Source organism: Antedon mediterranea, chromosome 7 (genome assembly GCF_964355755.1).
Source record: "Antedon mediterranea chromosome 7, ecAntMedi1.1, whole genome shotgun sequence".
NCBI classification, from domain to species: Eukaryota; Metazoa; Echinodermata; class Crinoidea; order Comatulida; family Antedonidae; genus Antedon; species Antedon mediterranea.
In genome coordinates this window covers 65,791-93,487 of record NC_092676.1, presented here as the reverse complement: position 1 = coordinate 93,487, position 27,697 = coordinate 65,791, and the positions used below count along the sequence as shown (strand labels likewise).

The window sequence follows — 27,697 nt, the reverse complement described above, 5'->3', positions numbered from 1 at the left end:
AGATTTTTATAATGAACATTATGATAGTACTGTGAGAATTAATTTCATTTCAATTTTCACATGCATTTTGTTTAAAATTGAATGTCATCATGCTGTAGTGTTATTACTAATAAAAACAGTGAATATCTAGCCTCATAGGCCCCGTTTCTGCTGCCAAAAATATACCGTATATATACGGTATATTTTATATACGGTATATTTTTTGGCAGCAGAAATGGGTCTCATAAAAAATATACCGTATATATTTGCGGTATATATACTGCATAAATATCCCCATCGTTTGTGGATATTATACGGTATATTCCAAAATATACCGTATATTTCGTTCCCCGTTTCTGCTGCACTCAAAATATACCGTAAATGTGACCCGACTCATGACACGAGGTCAAAAACTAACAGAGCGCGACGCGTTTGTTTTGGTTTTTCTGCTGCATTGAAAGTTGAAACACACGTGTAAAGCAAGCAACAGATCAAAATGTCACTGTGGACCGAACAAATCACTATTTTTGCAATTCAATTGTGGGGGGAAGCGAAGGTTGGGGGGAGACTGCATGGCAACAGAAGAGATACCGAGATTTTAATTACAATAAATCGAATGTTCTTACACGACAACAACGTGATGTAAAATCATGGTAAAATACTGTATAATCGAAAATGGAAATTAAAACGGCAATATAGGATAATATAGCATAATATAAACTCAATTTGAATAACAGAGTTTATTTATAGGGACATTTCTAGATTGTGCTTGTATGTGCGGTGTAAATTCGTTGCCACTTCTGCTCATTAGATTTAAAATAGAAAGCAATGCTACGACGTTTTGAGAAACCATCATTGTTTTGTTTTTGTCAGCATGTACCGGTAGGTAAAAACCTCACTACACGAGGTCAATCCATACTTCCGTCTCACGAAATGCATTTTGGGTAATGAAAGCCAACTTTTTTACAACCCACCCACGAAGTATGTGCAGCGGAAACGGTGCACGAATTTCATATACGGTATATATACGGTATAAATTATACGGTATATTTATACGGTATATTTTGGGTTGGCAGCAGAAATGGGCCCATATAAGCTATAATCTAAGAATACATGGGTTTTTAGCCAACATACATTGTTAATGGGTAATAAATTTAATGAAAAAGCAGATTTATTTATGTGTATTGTATGTTTAAACCAAAGTATTGTTATTATTTATCAGTATAATGTAATGGAAATCACATTACTATTTTGTGAAGCATATGATGTAATTACAATTATGAAATTGGTAACCTGATCAATATGAGAGGCATGCTGTGTTAAATTCCCACAACATCTTGCAGCGTCTCTGCATTGGTAATTTTGCTGTACTCCCTTCACCCAAACAAAATAATATTTTACTGTACTCCCTTCACCCAAACAAAATAATATTTTGCTGTACTCCCTTCACCCAAACAAAATAATATTTTGCTGTACTCCCTTCACCCAAACAAAATAATATTTTTACCTCCATATTTTCTCAAAACTGTAACTATATGAATTAGTCATGTTAAGGTTAGGTCTTTTAAAAGTTTCAAAATGGTAATTTATTAAATAAATTTTGTATTATAATTGTCATCATCTACACAATTAGCTACGATGCAAGCTAGTGCTGCTATATTGTGATAGAAAGAATAACAAAGAGAGCCCTCTAGATCATCGCCATGGTGTGTAAAGAAATGAATATCTAATCAAATTTAAAATCATTAAACTGTATTATATATACATATATATATATGAATAATTAGCTAGATACAGCCAATTTTTAAAAACCTAACGCAAAAACTAAAAGAAGCATTTTGAACAAACTGTATGCGTGTACATTCATGAAATGCTACACAGTAAATGTGTGCATTCATATCACATGTATACCTCCCTCTAGTGGATTATATTTGCACATTATCCTTTATGTTTGATTCAAATCATGATTCATTTTATCAGTGTCATTCATAATAATATTATAAATAGATCTAATTTGGAAAGTAATTATTTGTGAATTATTTATTAAAAATAATAATATTCAGTTAGTGAAGTGGCTGTCATGTTAACGATTAATAGATATGATGTTCAGTACACCTGTGATGCTTAATCTACCCTACTCTCATGATCAGTATTCATGAATTACAAAAACATCATAATTTATGTTAATTACCTGATTTGATAATAGCTTGCTTTATGATTATTTCCTCTACATAAAGATTATCTGACATACTGTTCTGATTTATATTTCAGTTCAATTCACTTTCAGTTTCAGATTATTTCACACAGAAATATAACACAGTAAATAATTTTTTTGCTATAAATAATAATAAAATGTGTGTGGTGATTGCAATCAGCTGGCTTTAGGTCTGAACCTCCAAATAAAACAAATATATAAATACAGTATGGTAATGACTCAGAAATACTGTAAGTAGAAAAACAATAAAAGATGCATTTGTTGTTGAGCATTATTGTCCTAACTCCAATGCCACCACGATTAATATAAAGAATTTAAAAAAAAGAATTAAAAACCTTCATTTCATATACTCAAGTATTCATCACTTTAATGAATTATAGGTGATTATTGTGATAAAGATAATTTTAATGAAATTTTAAAAATACATTAAAAATTTATCTCTGTATGTCATCAAGTTAGCTACACATGTTAGTTCAGTCTAGACAAGATAGATGAAAAATAAACTCATTCTGCACACTGCCACCATTCTACTCATGTTGTACTGTTACTTATGTCTAAGTTCTCCTTCAGCCAATTCAACTTGCAAAATACTGCCATCACAATACACCTATTTTTTCACTTGTTATACTATTCTCATGTTCCCATCATCAGACACCCCACCTCCTTACCAGAGTCTCAGCAACTTACATCTTCAAGCTATGTCTTGCTGATGATTCTCCTGATAATTTGTGACTCATTTGAAATTTTTTACTTTTAATGAGAATGAATAATCCTGTTACTTAGTGTAATTAATTTGGACTGACACTAATGAGCATAGTAGAAGTACTGTATGGCCCCGTTTCTGCTGCCAAAAATATGCCGTATATATACGGTATATTTTATATACGGTATATTTTTTGGCAGCAGAAATGGGTCTCATAAAAAATATACCGTATATATTTGCGGTATATATACTGCATAAATATCCCCTTCGTTTGTGGATATTATACGGTATATTCCAAAATGTACCGTATATTTCGTTCCCCGTTTCTGCTGCACTCAAAATACACCGTAAATGTGACCCGACAACTGCGACTCATGACACGAGGTCAAAAACTAACAGAGCGCGACGCGTTTGTTTTGGTTTTTCTGCTGCATTGAAAGTTGAAACACACGTGTAAAAGCAAGCAACAGATCAAAATGTCACTGTGGACCGAACAAATCACTATTTTTGCAATTCAATTGTGGGGGGAAGCGAAGGTTGGGGGGAGACTGCATGGCAACAGAAGAGATACCGAGATTTTAATTACAATAAATCGAATGTTCTTACACGACAACAACGTGATGTAAAATCATGGTAAAATACTGTATAATAGAAAATGGAAATTAAAACGGCAATATAGGATAATATAGCATAATATAAACTCAATTTGAATAACAGAGTTTATTTATAGGGACATTTCTAGATTGTGCTTGTATGTGCGGTGTAAATTCGTTGCCACTTCTGCTCATTAGATTTAAAATAGAAAGCAATGCTACGACGTTTTGAGAAACCATCATTGTTTTGTTTTTGTCAGCATGTACCGGTAGGTAAAAACCTCACTACACGAGGTCAATCCATACTTCCGTCTCACGAAATGCATTTTGGGTAATGAAAGCCAACTTTTTTACAACCCACCCACGAAGTATGTGCAGCGGAAACGGTGCACGAATTTCATATACGGTATATATACGGTATATTTATACGGTATATTTATACGGTATATTTTGGGTTGGCAGCAGAAACGGGCCCTATGTAGAACTTATCTGATTAATGTACATTTTGGGTTTAGTTTATTTAATAAGATCATTTTTCAAATCAATCAAATTCAAACAACCCTATATAACTGTATCTGCATTTTGTTGGATGGTGTTTATTCGATTTCGAAAAAGAATTTTTGTTTGAACCGAGACTGAGATTGGGTGGCCTTAAAAAAAGCCCCTAACCATTGCTAGTTGCTCTATTAAAGCCCAATTCTCTACTGTACGTATTTTAGATCTAATTTAAGGTCACAAACTACATTTAATGTAAAAATAAATACTATATGGTCCTATTGTGATAACTTTTTTTTTCTTTAAACGTTGATTCTAATAATTTTGAAAAATAGAGAAAAAAAACCAATTTATGTGGAATGTAAAAGAGAGAGAGAGAGAGAAAATTTATCTAGCCCGCTATAAATCCCAACATGCATTGTGCACAGATTGATATTTTCGTTTTTCTGTGACTCACCCACTTTCGATTGATAAATTTCAGCAAAAATACCGGGTTTTCCCCAAATTGTGTAACGGATTCTGGCAAAAACAGAAAGACAATCAATACAGCCAAGGTCAGACTAGGCCTACTGTATAGCTAACGTACAATGTTTGTATGTTACTAGTAGCTAGGCCTAAAGACGTCCACGAAAGGATATTTGCTACTGTCACAAAAGTTGTTTTTTTATTATCTCAATGTAGATTTTCTCAGATAATAGGCTTCTTGAATTTTGAAAAATGAAATTGTTCCAATTTACTTTTTCATGATATTAATTAAGTCATATTATGATAATGGAATATTAAAACCAAATCTTTACCCAATCAGGTCGTCATATATCAAGATTGGAAACTTCATCACTGATATTTTTTATTTTTGTTTGAAAAACTGGTACTGGTAAATCTCTTTAACATTTAAAATATAAATTAAAAAAAAATATCTTTACCTACAATTACTTAGTTTGTAAACTGTGAATATGTTTTGATTTGCAATAGTTCCCTATTTTCCTTTGACTATAATTTATAAACACATTTTGTTCTGTAATCATTGCATTGTAATGAGCTTAAAATACTACAAAGGTTTCATACTGTAAAGAAATAATGTAATAAATGCTTTCTCCTATGTCTGCCTAATTATGCTTGAGGCTGTCTTTGTTGGAATACTTCATTGTAGAGTTGTACATTTAGCTAAATCGTGATAACCTAAAACTAAATAAACATAGTTGATTAGCATAAGTTTTTCTTTACTTTTTGAACATTAATTTTTGACACTCTTCTCTGTACAACGATCTATATTACGCTGTGAAAATGACATGTGGTTGATTGTTTTACTTAATGCATTTAGGATTGTATTTACTAGATTATTCAAAGCTTAGTATTTTAATTGTTTCTGCACAACAAAGACTTGCAAGCAGTATATGAGTCATTTAAATTACCTATTTGGATTGTGGGATGCTCCATCGTCAAGGCATGCATAAACAGATGCAGAGTTTGGATGCACGTTTGGATGTGACTACTGATCAATAATCTAAAGCATAAATAATTGAGTTCATCAGACATGCTCAATTGCAGATCTGAATTTCAGACTCTATGTTGCAGTGTGTATCAAGATGATTAAGGAGTGACCTTATCTCAGCTGATTACAACACCGTGGGTCATCCTAAATTTCAAACCATCATCACAACAACGTGGCTACTGCAAGTAACAAATCTCAAATCATTATAGTGTACTGTATATGTGAGTGATTAAATAGAATTTTGTTTATTTGACAACTTTGGTAGTATAATGGCTGGTAGAAAAGGCAACGCTGATAGATCCTATACACCTCTTGGTACTGCAGCTCCTACATGGAGTTCTCCGCAGACAGGAAGAAGGCGCAATGTCGATAACTTCTTTAACTCTATAGAACAGGGTGATAAATCACTACGGTTGTCGGACAGTTGTCCACCCCAAAAGACCAAAGCTCAAATAGATGTAGAGGCAGCTGCTACAGAGGCGAGGGAAAGCCAACGTTTGAAATATAAAGGCAAAGCAGGATCATCGTTCTTCACATCAGTAGAAGGAGGAGGAAACTCACTACAAATGACCTCGGGTCGTGTATGTGGTCAACAACCCACAGGGGCAGTAGAGACTAGTTCACAAGTAGAAGAATCACAGGTAACAACAGACCAAACGAATGAAGAAACAACTACACCAGTAGAGATACCAAAGAAAGAAGGAGGAGAGATAGGAGGTGGAGAAATGAGAGGGCTATTGTATTCTGGAGTTTCTGTTGAGGATACATCGTCTGACCAGGTGTTGTATTACTTTGTCTTTTTTTGCTTAGGTTAGATATATTTTACAGTATGGTGCTGTAGACTTTAGCATGGGCAATATTTTATTAGACTATTTATTTGATCTTGTCAAAAGTTTATTTAGTAATTTTTTCTTTTATAATGAACCGGTTCTACTTCCAATTGTTGTACTGTATGTTGTCATCTACTTCCAATTGTTGTACTGTATGTTGTCATGTTGTACTGTATGTTGTCATTTTTTGTTCATTCCTACTTTTGTTAGTTATACTAACATTTTTTCGATGACATGACATTTTATTTTTTGGCATGGCATTTTATTTGTTGTCGCAAAAAAATGTACATAGTTACTATTGTCAATTGGGATGCAAGTTACATGGAGTCGCCTACCCCAGAAGAATACACAAATGTACATAGTTACCATTGTCTATTGGGATACAAGTTACATGGAGTCGCCTACCCCAGAAGAATACACAAATGTACATAGTTACCATTGTCTATTGGGATACAAGTTACATGGAGTCGCCTACCCCAGAAGAATACACAAATGTACATAGTTACCATTGTCTATTGGGATACAAGTTACATGGAGTCGCCTACCCCAGAAGAATACACAAATGTACATAGTTACCATTGTCTATTGGGATGCAAGTTACATGGAGTCGCCTACTCCAGAAGGTACATTTATTGTGTCTTTTTATAAACGTTATGGTATGCTGTTATTGGTGTGCTGTTATCGGTGTACAAGTTTTGGATTAGCCTACCCGGAAGTAGACTTGCCCCAAGTATTGTCTTTTTTTGTGTATGTTTAATAGTCAGTGTTTTGTGACTAAAAACTGCAGACTTGTAAAACGCCGTGTACTGAAATTTATTTGCAAACATCAGACATGTTGACACCGTATTTGGCTATATGGCGCGGGCCGGGTATGTATGGATTCCGAATAAAAGAGTAAACAATTGTTCAAAAATAAAATGAGAGGCATTATTAGAGTGTTGGCAAGTCTAGATCTTGTCTGGGCCTCATAAAAGCAAACTGCCAATAAAAAATAGGGTCATACCACCGCCAGCCAGTATCAGCTAAGCAGGGATGGTCCAGGTGGGAATTATTATAATGATAAGATCCTTTAAATGTTTGATTTGAGGAAAAAGCTAGCCTCAATCAAGACGGGTTTTTCTGTTCTTAGGAAAAATCCCATCAAATGTCAAATGCCAGATTACCAGGCCTAGAAAATCATTTCTGGCCTTCACAAACTTCATCACATTATTTTACAAAGAAACAAGTTGAATGCAGATGTACACACGTGTGCGTCTCCAGATCGTTGAAACGTTAGACTACATAGCGCATTTATATCATCTTAGTTGTTGATAATCATATGCACCATAAATTCTTGGTGTCAAAACATGTGCATTTACCTAGAATGTGATTCAAGCTTAAGATTACTATACAATACATATGCAACGCCATGTGCCAAAATATTTTTGAGACAGTCTAGAACCTAGAATACCCCTAGGTAGATTATTTCATCTTTTGATACATGCTGCTATTGGGGTGCAGTTATAATGGAGTCAATCTTCTTGACAGATGATCATATAAACTAGATGTTTGAATGGTTTTGATGATTCATCTTGTCTGTTCTCATGCTACAAACCTACCTTGTACTAGACAAGGGATTACGAGAACTCGCCTTATGTGGTAGGATAAATTATGAACATCAGTTTGGCAACCCACTAAAATTTAATGTGAACATAATTGTATGAAGGTTTGCGGCATGGCGAAATCGATATCTTGATATAAAGTTTGCGGTACACCATACATATATTTGTTCTGAAAAGAACTGTTGAGTTCAGGAGTGAGAATGCAGAAAGTCCAGGAAACTAGGAATAAGAGAAATTGGGTGGGACTGGTGTGACAGCTAAAACAATAGCAAGGTTCACAGTTGGAAGGATTGAAAATAGTAATAGAGTTAGAAGAGTATTGTTTAGAGTTAGAAGAGTATTGTTTAGAGTTAGAAGAGTATTGTTTAGAGTTAGAAGAGTATTGTTTCTCTAGCTTTCTTTATTCTTTCTAGATTGATAGCGCAATTAACATTAAATATCATCTTTTGATTGGTAATTTACTCTATAGATCACAGGACAGGATTTTGTTTGCATACATGCATTTGCCATTCTGATATTTTTCCAGTTAATGTACTCGCACCTAAATTTATGACTTTGATGGATAAAATAAATTTAGTATGTTTACTTTTTCTAAGGGTTGCCAACAGGTGTAGCAAATGCAAAAGATCGCAAAATGTTAGTTTAGTTGTGATGTAATCAGTTTATAGGATTATAAGAATTTTATATTATATATTTTTACTTTACCCTTTTTACTTATCTGGATGGCAACTATTTTAATGCATTTATATGGTTTAGATGGTCTAGTGCACTGTGCACGACCGGCCCACCAGCCTCTTGCACCACTCATTTACTGTGCCGACAACAAAATAAATAAAAATAGAATCAATTGATGCTAGATTTAATTGACTGACCAGATCAGTAGTAGTTGCACCCAAATTAAAGTAGTTTATTTTTGATTTGAAAATTTTTAAAACTTCACGAGTGCCAGAGAAGATTAGATTTGCTTTCAATTCAGTGCAGTGACCATTATTAAGGGGGCCACGACCGGCCCACCAGCCTCTTGCACCACTCATTTAGAGTGGTGTACGGTGAGTTACGATGATTTAGGTCCAGAATATTCTCAGCCAATTAGTGTGTCCTGTGGTATGTACAGGAGATGATTGGGAGTAATTACTCATTAGTGTCATCAGTAATCATGCAATTTACAAATTGGTATTTTAAAATTGCTAAAAGTATTACTGTCCAAAAACTTACATTACTGTAGAAACCGTGGGTGTTCCATTTTAACATAGTTTCTGATTTTTAATTTTGATTGGAAGTTGTATTAAAATTGTTTAATCCCACCAAGATTAACATTAAGTATTAATTTAATCATCAAAAAAAGTTAAAAACATATCGCGTGCGTACAACTGAGGACTAGTGCTGTTCCGCTGTACCACGCCGAGAATGTTGAAGAGTTGCTATCCAATCGAGTTTAAACAATACCATGAAAGCCCCAGTGGTCTAATGGTTAGGACATCTGCATATCAAGCAGACGGTCAGAGTTCGAGTCTCGGTTGGGGCGACTTTTTCTCATTCTCACAGATTTCCTCATCTTTATCGCTTAAAATTAATTAATTAAATTTAGAATTACTGTTCTTTGCCTGATTTGTTTATATATGATGAAGGGCTAGTGTTGCCCGAAAGCTCTGCTAACTTTTCTGGCTGTTTTACTTCTCGTTTTGATTTTGCTTTTCATCAGTGCAAGTGAAGGAATTTGGATAACGTCGGAGTATAAAGCTGGCAAGTGCTGCCTGGGTGGACAGGAATAAAAGAAATATAACAAAGGGAGCCAGGGTGGAGTCTGTATATATATTTCCCCTGAAAAAAATATTTTTTGAAATGCCATTTTAATGTCACATAATAATTACTCACTCTGACTAAAAATTTGACCTAAAACAAATTATTTAACTGAAAAAACTCATTTAAAGCCAAATTGAATTTAACCATTTATTTTGTCTTTATTTATAAGTGGAAACATTACAGTAGTTGATTTCGTTTTTTTTTTCTATGGAAATGATTAACTTTATTAACTGCAAAATAGCTTTGAAAGTCTGATTTGAGTAATTTAATTTTTCATGTTTTAGGGGAATACACCTTTAATGGTCTGATAATGTATTTTTATAAATTCACTGTCATTTATTGAATTAATTTATGAGTGAAGATGAGGAAATCTGTGAGATAAGAAAAAGAAACTTTCACCTCAACCGAAATAAATGAATTTGGATGAGAGCAATGCAAACCACTGTATGTTAATTGTTCTTAACATACAGCAATAATAGTTTGATCAAATGTAATAGCAGATGGCCAAATGTAAACATTTTTTGTTTAGATTAAAAGAAAGCTAATCTAACATCTTATTAAGAGAATCAATTGTAAAAGCCATCTTCTTTGTCTGGACATTGGAGACTAATTAGAATAATACATCAAGACTCTACCATTGTATTTTATCCAATGAATAAATTCTAATACTTTTATTACACAATTATTATTTCTAAATATATTTTATTATATTTTTAATATGTAAACTTTAAGAATACAATTGTTGAATTTTTCCATGTGCTGTGATGATCTTAATTAAATGAGAAGTAGAGAGCCTTACATTTGACACATTTTATTATTGGATTATGATTGATCTATTTCCACTTGGTTATTTCTTAGTGCTATTAAATGTAAAAATTATAAAATATATTGATTAGATTTGCAAGTTAGCAGCTGACATTTACAATTATGCTAATTTTATTCAGTAATTGAAAAAACAACCAAATAATGCATAGAACCAAATAAAAACATTTCAATTAATTTAAAAGACATTGAATCACAACAGGATAGTTAATAGTTGGTATTATATCACAACAGTTCCAATTTCCACTACCTGGGTGTTTTAATATCCTTTATTTAATGACATTTCCTTTGACTTCCCCAAAAGGAAATGGAATCTTCCAAGGCTGTTTGAACCTATAGTGGGAGTGAAATGCAAATGAAGCAAATTGGAATGGCCTAATCTATTATGTGTTATCATTATAATATGAATAGATATGAGTCGATTCGGCTAGCTAGCTTGCTTGGCACTAATTTGTTAACTGAGGGATAATCATTTGTGGCGGGCTTGTAACGCTTCCCTTAAAAGAATAGAAAGGTCCAAACAGGCTGTGAGGGTCATTATAAAGGAAGCACATGCTACTGACCTAGTAAAGCCTTGATACAAGAGGGTTGAGTGCAAGAACTGTTCATCATGACCACCCCATCAAAATTCAGGAATGTTCCAAAGGTAGGCTTAAGTAATGTATTAAAAACATTACATTTATCTATATTGTAAATGTGATGAGAGGTGTAGCTACATTCATTGTAGTGTATGTACTGTGAATTATGTTACATAGTGATTCTTGATAAATATTGTTTTTGCTACAGTGTCTCTCTATAATAATATTAATATAGCATATCAACAGTGATCATTATATTTACTACGTTCTATATTATACATTTTGTAGTTTTAATTGCTCAGAGTTAATTATTAGAAAGAAATATATGTATGCACTGTCAACTAGTATGATTGTCATGTTGTGACCAGTAGCATGTCATGACAGCCACACTGTTGTCATTTCAGCCATGTTGAGTATTAAAGACTGAGTTCAAGATGCAGCCTGTACTGTAGTATTGTAATGAATAAGAAACATGCATACAATTTAATTCTAATGTGTTAATGTGCCATCATGTTATAACATTAAAATACTTTTAGCTAATCAAATTTGATATGAATGGCTTGCATAATTAATAGGGTTTATATTTTGAACAAATTAATAAAGAGACCAACATTTATATTTGTATGAGATATTGTTTTGAATAGCAGTAACATTTTGAGTGAATTTCCCAGGGAGATGAATGTACTTAGCATATAATAAAAAATACTGAATTAATTAAACCATGTGCAGCTTCCCAAACAGAAGGAAACACTCCCTTTAATTATGCATGCATTCCCTGAGCAGTATACAGAAATTGATTTTTGTCTCTAGCGCGGGTAAATTAGATATGATTTAGATTTGGCAACAGGAAAATTATGAATATAACCAGCACTTCAACAATTGATTGCAATGAGCATTTTGTACAAATAGATCTAGTGGAGCAGCATTGCACTATTTAGAGGAATGACTACATTTGTTATGATGATGACAAGCAAGTTAATTGTGTGTCTTGTAGGTCATTGTTTTGACATTGTGTGAATTACTCGCATCTTTTAACACCTTTAATTACTCTACTCTAGACAAAGCTTGTACATTAATCAGGTTCAATAGAATTTAGTATTGTTGTAAAAGTGTAATCTAGAAAATTAATTATTATTATTATTGATGATAGGGTGATGAACTTAATTTCTGCTATATTACCAGTTGTCATAAAAACTACATGTTCATTAAATCTTATGGATCAATAATTTTAAGTTTTCTACTTGGCTTATTCTACCATTAAACACATAAAAAGTTAATTTGAGTAATATTATCCTTTTTTATTGTATTTAGTATTGGTACAACATTTGTATCATATTCTGAGATTGTTGCTCTGTTCATTATGGGTTAATAGAATTTAATTGATAGTATGATGGGCATAATTTCTGCCATATCACCATAGTCATTAAATAATAAGAGTTTATGTGTTCATTAAATCTTATGGATCAATAATTTTAAGTTTTCTACTTGGCTTATTCTACCATTGCATTAACGCATATTACTATCGATAATTGAGTGACTTATTCTATGAGCCATATGCCCAATTTAAAATATCACTTAATTTTCAAAGTAACTACTTTGTTTAATATATTTTGAATGTTTTTGATCAAACTGCACATTATGGGAATCATATTTTGGTAATAAACACAGCACCAATGCAAACAAATCCACTTATTTTTCACGACTTGATGCTCCTATTGTCTGCTTTTACAACTACCTGAAGGAGAATTATTATTATCGGCTTATAATTGTATAGACTATTCTTGGTCTTTTAACACACCTACTACAAATTGTTATGCCACATGCATAGCTTCAACTCAAAGTAAATTGTTACGTTGAACTTTTATTACTTTATTATCAATGTCACTATTATGTGCATACATTGTAATGTAACTAATTCATATTCAAATGAGAAGGTCTACAGTTTAATTTAAAATTGATATATGATTCACCAAGTGATTTAATTTTTCATCATCCTTCTTGGTGACTTAGGTCGTGTTTATACAACACCCTAAATTTGAACACGGCTTAAATTTTTAGCGTGTTGTTCGGACCGAGGTCAACCCACCTTAACGTTTGCTGTTATACTAGAAATCACGATACCGTGTTGTACCAGAAGTTTCATCAACACGCAGTGCATGCTAGGATAAAAGGTCAAATTGTTGATCGCTTGAATTGAATTGTTGGCTGGGTTGTTGTCAACAAATCATCGTCGCCTCCTCGCTGTCCGATGTATTCGCGCGGTTTTTACCATTTTCATTATTGTATTCGTTCACGTTTGCATTGTTGTTTATTTTGTTCTCGGTTCATTTAAATTAATAAAAGTTATTTTAAGGGTTTCATTGTTTCATCTATACACTATGGAAGAAGATGCCATTTTTGCGATGTTATTTTTTATTCTGTTTGGAGTGGGAAACGATAGTCTATCGAGGCTTACTACCACTACGAGTTTGCCCTACCAGGCTAGGCGTAAGACGTGGTAGGAGGATGATTGCTGGCAGCGAAGCAGCAATAAATGGGCCCAATCTTGTTAGACGTCGCATGACATGATTGATATTACGACCTGTTTTAACGAGAGGTCAAAATATACCCTGAGGACACTTCCAACACGGTAACGGCGACCGGGAATCCACCAAATTTTAGGATTCAGCCAAGTAGCCTTTTTTGCAATTAAAATCTCATTACACGGAATCTCTTTGTTGTTATACAACACACTTCTCGTAGGCGTGTAGAATATGCGTGTAATAGCGTGTTGTATAAACGCGCCCTTAAAGAAAGAACAGAGATTACAATTGAGCATAAAACTGAATTCTCACTTAAAATATTCTAAAGAACAGAGATTACGACTGAGACCAAAGTTAATACTACCGTATACTAGTTGGTTATTTTTTAAGTGGACCAATTTATATTTTGAAATCAAATTCTTGCCTTAATTATAAATGTCAACCTTAAAATATTAAATGTGTGATTAGCCTTATAAATTTATTTAGTGTTGACTGAGTGAGTCATGCTCAATCCAGGTGTGTTTCATAGCTTATGTGCAAGCTTAAGCTATGCTTATTTAGTAATGATCACCTAATAAAAGTGTAATTTAGTGATTACAACTGTGGATATTTATTTTGAAACATTTACAACATTGAGTTTAAGAACTGTTGATCAATTTATCCTCTAGTATTTCAGAATATTTAACTGTACTAATAGAAATATTGTATGTAAATTAGTAATTATTTTATTTATTCATTAATCAATTATTAAGTATAATATTTTAATGGATTTTCATAATAATAATTTTAAACAACTGTACGTTATTAAAAAAAGAATGGACAGTTACTTGATTATTAAGGAAAATGACATTCTGTACGTGTGTTCCAAAAGGATGGATAGTTTACATGAACATGCTTCAGGAAATTATTTACTTCTGTTTCAATTCTTCATTTCCTATTGAAGAATTTAGTCATTGTTTCAAAGTGTATTGTTTTTGCTGGTAATTATTACTATAGAAACTGTTAATTATTGTCAATGTATGTCATCTTATAATATCAACAAGCTTCTACAGAGATGCATCATGACCTGATATTCCCAATGTATGTAATGAGATTGTGTGTGTTGCAAGCTGTATGGCTGACTCTATAATATATGCGTACTACACCACCCTACATTGGAATAATCAATGTACACCTTTAAATGCTGCCGATGTGCATTATTTAGTTAGTAACATCAGGTGTCAAGCCAGTGTTTGATATCACAACTACAATCTTTTACTAAAAATTGATTTTTTTCCTTGATATCAACTTGTGTCAAATTATTTACATTGACATATTTAAAATTTAACATATTGTTTCATTACCCGTATTAACTATGTACACAATTACTTCAGTAGTAAAATACTGTACCACATTAATTAGCCTTTTTAGCTATTTTTGGACAAGGTATATTATCATCAATTTGAATCTTTAGTATACACACAAAACCAGAACCTATTATATTGTACATAAAATCCATTTTAATATTTCCATCCAGTTATTTTTAAATTGAAAACAGGTAAAAAAGAAAAGAAAAAGTTTATGCCTGAACCCACACTGAAGTATGGGTGATACACCCTCGTCACTAACCCTAACCCTAACCCTAACCCACACTGAAGTATGGGTGATACACCCTCGTCACTAACATGGTTTGTGCTAACACCAGTCAAATTTTGGCCTTCTCAAAACTTGGGCTATCCTAGCTAGTAAAACAAATTTGAACAAAAGGGATTGGAAATGTAATGTTATAGAAACATTTATAAAATAAATTTAAACAAAATCAGATTAAAGGAGATATGTACATGTATGGAGTATTCACTATGAATGTTTTGAGTCATTTGGCCTCTATGGAATCATTACATCAACCAAAGAGCATATAATTTCCTGTGTTTTGGCTATATTTAAATTTTGTCATTATTTCACTGTCACACATTATGCTAGCTTAACCATTTTGCTGGCTGCAGTAAATTTTACTTTACATGCAAGTTATTTTGGTTTACAAGTTAAGATATTTTGTGGCTCATTTCTATCGATGATTTGTATTAATTGAACGTTGTCTGCAACATTGTTGAAGTTCCTGCCATAATCAGTTAGATTTTTAAAGCAATATGTCGCTAACACGTTCTTGTCATTTACAGACTGCCCAGAACAGACTGCTTATTAAAGGAGGCAAAATTGTGAATGCAGATCGTATGTTTGTAGCTGACATCTACATTGAAGATGGAATTATACGGTAAACATATTTCTAATGTTGTTTTAAACCATATTTTAAACCTAAGATGCTATATTAGAATATATTACTAGATCTATAAACAATTTAAGGGAATTGGACCACAACAATAATTATACAAAACAGCCTCTGTAATTGCAGCGTTACTTGCAGTATGTTAAATTGCTTTAAATTGTCAAATTGTGATAAATGCTTTCTTACTTCAATTATTCTATTTCTAAGTTGTTATTAAATGTTTATAAATATATTTTTTGGGGTTGTGAAATTGAGGTTTTTAGTACTGAATAGGATATGTACAGTTTATACTGATCTCTATGGAACGCCGTTTACGCAACATTTCGATGAACGGCGTTCCATAGATCTCATTACATTTTTTATGAAAAAAGAGCCGGTACTAAAAATGCAGAACACTCAATGTATACACTATCTGCTGTGTTGTATCCTATATTATATCTATTTAATTTCTAGACAAGTTGGAGAAAACCTTATTACACCTGGTGGTGCCAAACAGATTGATGCTAAAGGGAAGCTGATTATGCCTGGGGGTATTGATACCCATACTCATTTTGAAATGCCATTTATGGGTACCAGGTCAATTGATGACTTTTACCATGGAACTAAAGCTGCTTTAGCTGGTGGAACCACAATGATTAGTAAGTATATTAATTAATTAATTAATAACATAAAATCCATTAACAAATTGTTTTCTATTGCTACATGTTTTTTTTTTGTTATTTCAGTTGATCACTGTCTTCCTCAAAAAGGTCAATCCTTATTGGAAGCATATGAAGACTGGTCTGCAAGAGCAAGTGAGAGAGCTTGCTGTGATTACTCTTTCCATGTTGGTATAACGTGGTGGAGTGACGAGGTTAAGAAAGAAATTGAGGTGCTTTGCAAGGAGAAAGGTTAGAATTCTAGTCTAGTAGCAAATTGCATTATCAATTCCATGCTAGTGATTTGGAGATTATACTGAGTTTTGTCTTTTCTGTTGCAGGTATAAACTCATTTAAGATGTTCATGGCATATAAAGGAGTGTTTATGTTGGATGATGATGAAGTAAGTAAACAAACAAACGTATAAACCTGTATAATTTATCATTCTTGTAGCTCAACGTTTTAAATACATTTTTAACATACAATGAATTTATTTAAACAGATTTACCAAGCAATGTGTATATTAAAAGAGCAAGGAGCTCTAGCTCTGATGCATGCTGAAAATGGAAATCTTATTAATGAGGTATGTAATGTTCACATAATATTCTTAATGCAAAATTGTTGTAATAATATTATTAAAGTACTGAAATAAAACAAAACATATTTATATTTGTTTGCAGTGTTGTAAAAAGATGCTAGCTTTAGGAATCACAGGACCAGAAGGTCATGAACTGTCTCGTCCAGAGGAGGTGAGTCTTTATTGAAATATGTTGTGCTTTAACTGAGCATAATGATTTGGCCAATAATACACCATCATACAACATTGATTACAACCTTTGGATATTTACTGATGAACATTCAACTATGTTTATTTCATTTCCAATGTAGCAATCTGGTTGTTGGTTCTAAAATAAAAAGGAATCAACTTTTCTCTTTTTCCATGTCTATACTTAACCATATAATTATTGTTACACCAAAGTGATCCTAGCCATACATGAGCAGATTTAAATGTATCCTGTTAAGTTTATGATGTTTTGATAGTGGGTGGGGTATTTTGCATGTTGTATTAGTTGTCAATGTTTGCTGTCTTTAGGTTGAAGAAGAAGCTACAACTCGTGCTATAGTGATTGCTAACCAGGCACAATGCCCACTTTACATTGTTCATGTCATGAGTAAAAGTGCTGCTAATGCAATTAGTAAAGCTCGCAGGGAAGGTACATGAATAACTTTTTAAGTGGAGCTGTCTTCTCAATAGTTACTCTTTATGCATTAGTTACAACTTAAATCAGGTTTTTATTTATTTATTTGACTTAATTACATAGTTTGTCATTCAGTAATTTTTCAAAATTGTATAGAAATACTATTTAATTGTGTTATACTTGATACTGGTTGATATTGCATAAAGAGTTACTGTGTGAAGTCAAGTTTTCAAATTATTATACAATTTTGTTATTAACATAATTTTATTTATTAATTTCTTGCTATGACGGTAAAGGTTGAGGTAGCAGCAGTGAATAACGCTATTTGTCTGGCCAATCAGGCTGGCTGCCCACTTTATATTGTACGGATCACTAGCAAAGGAACAGCTGATGCTGTTGCTACTGCTAGACAGAGAGGTAGAACTTGATATATGCTGTAATTAATGTGCATTGCATGATGTAATGTTGTGTATGATGATGTTTTGGTAAAATTTTGTAATCTCTTGTATATTATGTTTTGGCAATAAAGATATTATTGTCGAATTTAGACGTTTTAAACCAACCAAAACATGTAGAAGACTTGCAGTATTTAATCATTTATTAAATTATTTTTTTCCTTAAATTTCTTTAAAAAATTAAAAATAAAAAAAATAAATTATAACAATTTGAATTTAAATTATAGGTGTTGTAAGTGTATTTTGCTATGTCATTATTCATTATAATGTTAAATTGGCTTTAACACTCTTGGTTATTTGGCCAAACAAACACTTTATAATTGTTTTATGTTTCATTTGTAGTTTTGTACAGTTAATTTGAAATAATATTACACTTTCATTTGTAAAAACTAATACAATTTGTGTTTTGTAATAGTTTGATGATGTCATTGATTCATTAATTTGCATTGTTCAATTGTTTATTAATGGTATTGTCGCCTTCGCTCGTCTTAAAAAAATCTCCTTTCCATTCCGACTTTTAACGTATGGCCTAAGCACCTTTGCTTCTGCTGCCTCTCGCTTATGGAATGACATACCCGCCTCTATTAGATCATGTTCTTCTACTATCGCCTTTAAATCTGCCTTGAAAACTCATCTTTAACTCATCTTTTTTTTAAAAATTGAGCTCTCTCATACACCGCGCATTGCGCATCCACTTACTGCTGGAATTGGCACATTACAAATTTGTATTATTATTATTAATTGGTTGTAGGCAAAGTTGTATTTGGGGAACCAATTGCAGCATCTTTAGGGGTTGATGGATCCCATTATTGGGACAAAGACTGGAAACATGCTGCAGCTTATGTTATGGGCCCTCCACTTAGACCCGATGTTACCACACCAGGCTATCTAATGGATCTTTTAGCGAAGTAAGTATTTTACTTAAGGCTGTTTTTCCGCAAAATGCAAAAAATACCCGATAGATTAAAAAATAGTTAACCGATAAAATCCTGTTGAAACGAGGATAAACAGTTTCCATTAGAGAAAAATTAACCGATAACTATCTCATTCAAATAAGATAATTATCTAATAAATGCAATAATTTTGAACCTTTGACCTTAAGGACAAATTGTGTTCTCATTGTTTGATCATACGCACTTATCTGATTGGTTAACATTTTTTGGAAACATAGCCTAAAACATTAAACCGAATGATTTTTTAATGAATGATATTTAACTGTACATCCCATATCTAATATAATTTGTCAATGATTTCCAAACTATTTGTTTATATAGTGGCGATCTGCACCTAACTGGCACAGATAATTGTACATTCAATCCTGATCAAAAAGCTCTTGGAAGAGATGATTTCACAAAGATTCCCAATGGTGTTAATGGAGTTGAAGACAGAATGTCAATCATATGGGAGAAGGGTGTGGTAAGCAAAAATGATAATTATTTATTCTTAATCACATTTGTTATAATTGTTTAATTTCTTAGTGATTGTACCATATACTATTACTTGTATTCCAAAAGGTTTTAACAAGAAATTATGTATGTTATTTTAATTTGATGAAAACTGTAGTGTATTAAAAACAAATGTGTATTTCATATACTATAATTATTGTTTTATTAAAAATAACATTTTTACGACGATGACCATTTTTTCACAGTAGTTAACTGTCTATTAGTTTAATGTTATACAAGATTACTGTTTATTTTCAGATGTATTATTTATATTTTGTTTTCAGTATACAGGAAAGATGGATCCATGTAGATTTGTAGCTGTTACAAGTACCAATGCCGCTAAAATATTTAATTTCTACCCAAAGAAGGTAAACATTTCATAAATCTAATATTAAGGATTATAGCACATTATGCCAAGTATTCACGTACTACTCAAGTTTACATGAATTCTAGAGAATATTTTGTATTTAATTGTATTATTTCAGGGAGTAATTCAAGTTGGTTCAGATGCTGACCTTGTAATTTGGGATCCAAATGCAACCAGAACAATTTCAAAGGACACTCATCATCATGTAAGTCAATTTTGTTTCAACACTCACCATCATGTAAGTCAATTTTGTTTCAACATTCACCATCATGTAAGTCAATTTTGTTTCAACATTCACCATCATGTAAATCAATTTTGTTTCAACACTCACCATCATGTAAGTCAATTTTGTTTCAACACTTACCATCGTGTAAGTCAATTTTGCTTCAACACTCACCATCATGTAAGTCAATTTTGCTTTAACACTCACCATCATGTAAGTCAATTTTGTTTCAACACTCACCATCATGTAAGTCAATTTTGTTTCCACACTCACCATGTAAGTCAATTTTGTTTCAACACTTACCATCGTGTAAGTCAATTTTGCTTTAACACTCACCATCATGTAAGTCAATTTTGCTTTAACACTCGCCATCATGTAAGTCAATTTTGTTTCAACACTCACTATCGTGTAAGTCAATTTTGCTTTAACACTCACCATCATGTAAGTCAATTTTGCTTTAACACTCACCATCATGTAAGTCAATTTTGCTTCAACACTCACCATCATGTAAGTCAATTTTGCTTTAACACTCACCATCATGTAAGTCAATTTTGCTTTAACACTCACCATCATGTAAGTCAATTTTGCTTCAACACTCACCATCATGTAAGTCAATTTTGCTTCAACACTCACCATCATGTAAGTCAATTTTGCTTCAACACTCACCATCATGTAAGTCAATTTTGCTTTATCACTCACCATCATGTAAGTCAATTTTGCTTCAACACTCACCATCATGTAAGTCAATTTTGCTTAACACTCACCATCATGTAAGTAAATTTTGCTTTAACACTCACCATCATGTAAGTCAATTTTGCTTCAACACTCACCATCATGTAAGTCAATTTTGCTTCAACACTCACCATCATGTAAGTCAATTTTGTTTCAACACTCACCATCGTGTAAGTCAATTTTGTTTCAACACTTACCATCGTGTAAGTCAATTTTGTTTCAACACTCACCATCATGTAAGTCAATTTTGTTTCAACACTTACCATCATGTAAGTCAATTTTGTTTCAACACTCACCATCATGTAAGTCAATTTTGTTTCAACACTTACCATCGTGTAAGTCAATTTTGTTTCAACACTTACCATCGTGTAAGTCAATTTTGCTTTAACACTCACCATCATGTAAGTCAATTTTGTTTCAACACTTACCATCGTGTAAGTCAATTTTGTTTCAACACTTACCATCATGTAAGTCAATTTTGTTTCAACACTTACCATCATGTAAGTCAATTTTGTTTCAACACTTACCATCGTGAGTCTTTTGTTAACACTTTAAGTATGTTTTCTCTTTGTATAGGCTGTGACTATGAATATCTTTGAAGGAATGGTTTGTCATGGAGTGCCACTCATAACCATTAGCAATGGAAGAATTGTGTGGGAAGATGAGCAGGTATTCTTTATTAACTGTATTTCTATAATTATAGACTAACTAAGCTAAACTAAACTCATATTTGATATTAACACTGTTGTTGTTGTTTTACAGCTTCATGTTACACAAGGTGCTGGCCGATTTGTTTCACGACCTGTCCACGCACCTGAAGCATATGCCAAGATCCTAATCAGGGATAAAGTTAGTTGATTTTCTTTTTTTTTAGTATTTTAACTTGGTAACTACTGCTGCCGGAACATTTTGTATGTCCATATTAACACAACATAATCGGGAAGTGACTATGTTGTGTGATGTAGTTTGTATAACAAAAAGTATTTTACTAAAGCTTAGAACAATCTTTGGTATATTGTAAACTGTGATTAATGAAAGATCTTTATAAAGTGAATATACATAGATATGTAAAGTTTATAGCATTATTAGTATGTTAGATTCCTCTGTGGTTAGATCAATACATTATGCTTTCTGTGATTATTTAATAGGTGAGAGTACCAGTGGGTGTAGATCGTGAAGCCTATGATGGACCTGTTTGGAACTCTGCTAATGCACCTGCTAATAGTGTTAGCAAAGCTGCTCCAAAGCAAACACAAAACCAAGATAGAACAGCAACACGCCATGGCCATCGTGATTTGCATGCTTCTGGATTCAGTCTATCAGGTAGGATTATTCATGTCAAACACTTTTTATTATACTTATATAATTACTGTATAATTAAACACAAATTTGTATCTGAAACCATAAAAGAAGGAAACTGAAAAAACCCTGTCTCTGAAAAATGAATTATTGTCAAAATAAGGTGATTGTAAATGGCATGTTTGTACTTATGTGGCATGATCACTCCTTCTCCTGTTTTCATTGTTATGTATGTCTATTTATCTTGATATCACCATCCATACATATTTCCTATCAGGTGCTCAAACAGATGATAACATCAAAGACCGTACTGCATTGAAGGTTATGGCGCCCCCAGGTGGTCAAACAAGCATAAGCATTATGTAGAATACAATATGCCTTAGAACCTGATAATTTCATGTAAATAATTGAAACCTTCTCTGTTTTGGACATTCTTTAATAATTGAAACGTTCTCTGTTTTGGACATTCTTTCAAACGTTCTCTGTTTTGGACATTCTTTCAAACATTTTTTGAAAAATTCTTACTAATACAATTTCAAAGATTTTCGTAATATGTGAAATTAATCTGTTTTACCACCTTCATTTTAGTATTACTAATGACCATTCTATTATTGATGACAACAATTATGACCTGAATTAAAGATATAAACATGCCATACCTGATGCCAATAATGTATTATTTATAAGCATGTTACTAATGTTGATGTTACTAACCACAATTTATTAATATCATTGATTAATAATAATATAGTACTTTCTAATACTTACATAAGCATCTTCTTTGAACAACTACACATTATTCTGTACATACTAACTTCATATTAATGCTTAATCCAATGTGAAAGTAAATCATATAATTTAGTTCCCTACTTAGCATTAAAACTAATTCACTGTAATTTAATCCAATCCCTAATATAATTTAGTTCCCTACTTAGCATTAAAACTAATTCACTGTCATTTTCACTCCTGGCATCCAGAGTTTGAATAATAATTTAAAAATAACTTTATCATTTTTGATTCTGATAGTTTAATATTAGCAATATATTTTAATTTGAACCTCTAAAAAAAAATTGCATAACTACAAAAACCCAGATTACCTACTATTTTAGTGTTTTTTTCTTTTTTTGTATGCATTTGCTTGTTTTATTTATTTATTAACCACATTTTGCTCCCATGCATGTTTAAAATGTGATTCTAAATATTAAATTGACATGAAATGTTTATTTTTATATTTTTGATTTTGTGAAATAATGAAATACCTTGTTTTCCCTCTTATTTTTACCTTTGACCTGGTCAATCAGAAATGGGACCCCGTTACAAAGGTAACTCACAAGCCCTACTACCTATCATTCTGTTTAATCTTTAAATAATTTATTAGAATAATGAATAATTCATCATTAAAAATGAATAATTCATCAATGCATGAATAAACCATAAATGTACATGTAAAACAAGAAATCAACCAATTCTTTAAATAATGTGGTTTTTTTCTACAAAAACAAATATTTTAATAAAAAAAATTCCAATAATTATTTAAAATGTACAATTATGATAAACTAGTGGTAATAAGCACAAAATGTTGCTATTAATTTGTATTTTGTTGCTACAGTATGTGTGTACATCAAAATGCTAATGCATGTATGGTTCTTTCCTTGCCTGTTTTGTAGCACTATTCTGTTTAATATAACGTAGTACATTTTGTTTTTATGATCAAACATAACGTAACAGACACTTTACTATGAAAACATGAGTGTGATCATACATAACGCAACAGACACTTTACTATGAAAACATGAGTGTGATCATACATAACGTAACAGACACTTTACTATGAAAACATGAGTGTGATCATACATAACGTAACCGACACTTTATTATGAAAACATGAGTGTGATCATACATAACGTAACAGACACTTTACTATGAAAACATGAGTGTGATCATACATAACGTAACAGACACTTTACTATGAAAACATGAGTGTGATCGTACATAACGTAACAGACACTTTATTATGAAAACATGAGTGTGATCATACATAACATAAGACACTTTACTATGAAAACATGAGTGTGATCATACATAACGTAACAGACACTTTATTATGAAAACATGAGTGTGATCATACATAACGTAACAGACACTTTATTATGAAAACATGAGTGTGATCATACATAATGTAACAGACACTTTATTATGAAAACATGAGTGTGATCATACATAACGTAACAGACACTTTACTATGAAAACATGAGTGTGATCATACATAACGTAACAGACACTTTATTATGAAAACATGAGTGTGATCATACATAACGTAACAGACACTTTATTATGAAAACATGAGTGTGATCATACATAACGTAACAGACACTTTATTATGAAAACATGAGTGTGATCATACATAACGTAACAGACACTTTATTATGAAAACATGAGTGTGATCATACATAACGTAACAGACACTTTATTATGAAAACATGAGTGTGATCATACATAACGTAACAGACACTTTATTATGAAAACATGAGTGTGATCATACATAACGTAACAGACGCTTTATTATGAAAACATGAGTGTGATCATACATACGTAACAGACACTTTATTATGAAAACATGAGTGTGATCATACATAACGTAACAGACACTTTACTATGAAAACATGAGTGTGATCATACATAACGTAACAGACACTTTACTATGAAAACATGAGTGTGATCATACATAACGTAACAGACACTTTACTATGAAAACATGAGTGTGATCATACATAACGTAACAGACACTTTACTATGAAAACATGAGTGTGATCATACATAACATAACAGACACTTTATTATGAAAACATGAGTGATCATACATAACATAAGACACTTTACTATGAAAACATGAGTGTGATCATACATAACGTAAGACACTTTACTATAAAAACATGAGTGTGATCATACATAACGTAACAGACACTTTATTATGAAAACATGAGTGAATTATTAGGGGAAAAGTATCAATTGTCATGTTACAATGGAAGATCGACAGAATGTCTCTGAAATCATTATTTATAGTGTGTTCCATCTACTAATACTGACTTAACGTAGGATATACATCCTGCTGAGCCTACCATCAATTTTCATTGAGGATTCAGATCTTGATTTTCTTCTACTGAGACCAGTTATACACCCCACCCCCCAATTTGACTTAAAATGGCATCACCACCAAAACTTGAAAACATTTTGACTGGTTGTTTGAATTGGATAGTGTATTGTGTGTATTTGTTCAGAGGCTTTCATGCTTGATTGTTGAAATAATAAGTTTTTCTGGGCTGTTATTTCTGTGTTGTTTTATTATGTTTTTGTCAGTAGTTTGTTCTTATTTATTGCCATTCTTTATACTTTTATTATTTTTACAACAACAATATCGAAATTATTGATGCAGTAGTTACAACATAATAATCAGTTACAACATCACAACATATTTCATACATAGTACATACTTTGTTATAATCAGCAAGAAAACTGATTTTATGAGGAAACATTTTTACAATGTCAGTAAGCATTAAAACATTGTAGGCATTCTTGAAACAAACAAAAGATTCTTTGTGAATGAAGCATTGAGAAATACTGTGATGATTGCATGCACACATATATCATGGGTTGTTTTATTTTTTATTCTTAAATGCAAGTTTACCCAGAGTGACTCATCATATGAAGTATCAACCTGATCACTTACTAACTCAATAGGATGTAATTTTTCAGGAAACCAAGTGGATGACAATGTGAAATCAAAGGTCGGACATAAAGTGCTTGCACCTCCAGGAGGCCAATCAAGTATCACATTTTAGAGACATTTTAACTACATTTTAAACTTGAAGCTTACTTTTATGTGCCTGCTATGTATGATACTAATATGTGGTGGAAGTAAGTGAATTCATTTACACACAGCGAGCACATATATCGTATAATCATGGAGTAATAATTAATTACTCCATGGTATAATGAAGACCCAGTGTTTTAAATAATTAATTTTATGGGTATGTTAATTGTTTACTAGTGTTTGAGGGCGCAAGATAGTAAACTGACATAAATAACCATCTTGGATTTGAAATCTTCCTAAAAACAAATTGTGTATTTAAACAACAAAAAACATGCTTAATGTAACTTTATTTAGTTATTAATGTTTTAGCAATCATTGTCGACTAATTGTGCTGGGATTGTAAATTGTATTTCATGCCTGTTTTATTAATTTGTAAACTATTTATATTAAATTATCTTTACAAAAATCTTTGACATAACAAGTAAGTTTTCTCTATTCTGTCTGTAATTAGTTGTACGATTCATTGTGGCATGTTTGTGTCCAAAGTATTTAGAGTGTCTTAATTGAAAGATACTGCATTAAGTAATTTGTATGGTTTGGAATACAGAAATGTTCAAACATTATAATAGTAATATTAATGGAGAATTATTTACAAAACCTACCTTATAAAAAATATAAGATAATTTTATTAGAGAAAATTGGTAGTTGTATACCTTGTGTTTATTATTACAGGTGTATACATTATACAGTAATAATCAAATTTATTATTATTATTATTATTATTGTTATTGATGGATTATTATTACATACATTATTCAGTAATAATCAAATTTTGTTATTATTATTATTATTATTATTATTATTGATGGATTATTATTACATACATTATACAGTAATAATCAAATTTTGTTATTATTATTATTATTATTATTATTATTGATGGATTATTATTACATACATTATACAGTAATAATCAAATTAATATAAACCGACTGGCGGATAGATTATTATTTCAGGTATATAAATCAATAATTACAGGGTGTATACATTATACAGATCTCTTCATTACTGATTGAAATGTCCTTTATCAACTTTTTATTTCAAATTATTCTGTTTAGTTTCAGCAGTTGACCAAACACTGTCTTTTGAAGCTATTGTAGTCAGCTAATATGGTTGTCTATGTGGCAAATATATTCATAATGGAAATGTAGTTTTTTCTAATTATTTCACTACTTAATTATTCATGATGGTGTTGATTGAAAAATAAAAGTATTATTTATTTATTCTGGATTTTGGGATAAAAGGGAGTTTTATAATTATATTACTATATCTTCCACATCTTTGTAGTTTCTGCATACAAAATGACTACTTTATGTCTGTTAAGATTGTATTGTGTATATTGAAGATCATGTAAGCTGCATTAGTAGATCATCTGCATACAAAATCATTAAATAAAATGATGTCGTTAATTTTGGATCCTGTTTATTATTTAGTCTTGAGATGGTTATTTTCAACTTTTAATTTAACTTGTAACCTGACATTGCTTAATGCTGGCAATCGAATTATAAGCGGATACGACGAGAGTGTAACTTGACGACGGTTATTGTACGATACGTGACGTTTGGATATTAC

The 27,697-nt window shown here is 31.8% G+C and overlaps 1 protein-coding gene across 6 annotated transcripts in view; it reads left to right on the top strand.

The window, feature by feature from the left end:
- LOC140053859 (dihydropyrimidinase-like) overlaps positions 1–27,534 on the top strand; it is a 29,422-nt gene extending 1,888 nt beyond the window's left edge. For 2 of the 6 annotated variants that reach the window (XM_072098585.1, XM_072098584.1), the window contains exons 2-17: positions 15,790–15,884; positions 16,350–16,534; positions 16,622–16,786; positions 16,876–16,937; positions 17,037–17,117; positions 17,215–17,283; positions 17,628–17,748; positions 18,940–19,096; positions 19,463–19,604; positions 19,918–20,001; positions 20,119–20,205; positions 21,532–21,624; positions 21,718–21,804; positions 22,104–22,278; positions 23,556–23,576; positions 26,008–27,534. In XM_072098585.1, coding sequence (XP_071954686.1) covers positions 15,790–15,884; positions 16,350–16,534; positions 16,622–16,786; positions 16,876–16,937; positions 17,037–17,117; positions 17,215–17,283; positions 17,628–17,748; positions 18,940–19,096; positions 19,463–19,604; positions 19,918–20,001; positions 20,119–20,205; positions 21,532–21,624; positions 21,718–21,804; positions 22,104–22,278; positions 23,556–23,576; positions 26,008–26,093 — 1,710 coding nt within the window. In that variant the 3' untranslated portion in view covers positions 26,094–27,534. Of the gene's footprint in view, positions 1–5,458; positions 6,257–10,837; positions 11,180–15,789; positions 15,885–16,349; positions 16,535–16,621; positions 16,787–16,875; positions 16,938–17,036; positions 17,118–17,214; positions 17,284–17,627; positions 17,749–18,029; positions 18,151–18,939; positions 19,097–19,462; positions 19,605–19,917; positions 20,002–20,118; positions 20,206–21,531; positions 21,625–21,717; positions 21,805–22,103; positions 22,279–23,555; positions 23,577–26,007 lie in introns of those variants that run through there. The other 4 variants (XM_072098581.1, XM_072098580.1, XM_072098583.1 and 1 more) reach the window with 4 other exon arrangements.
- The last annotated feature ends 163 nt before the right edge of the window (positions 27,535–27,697 follow it).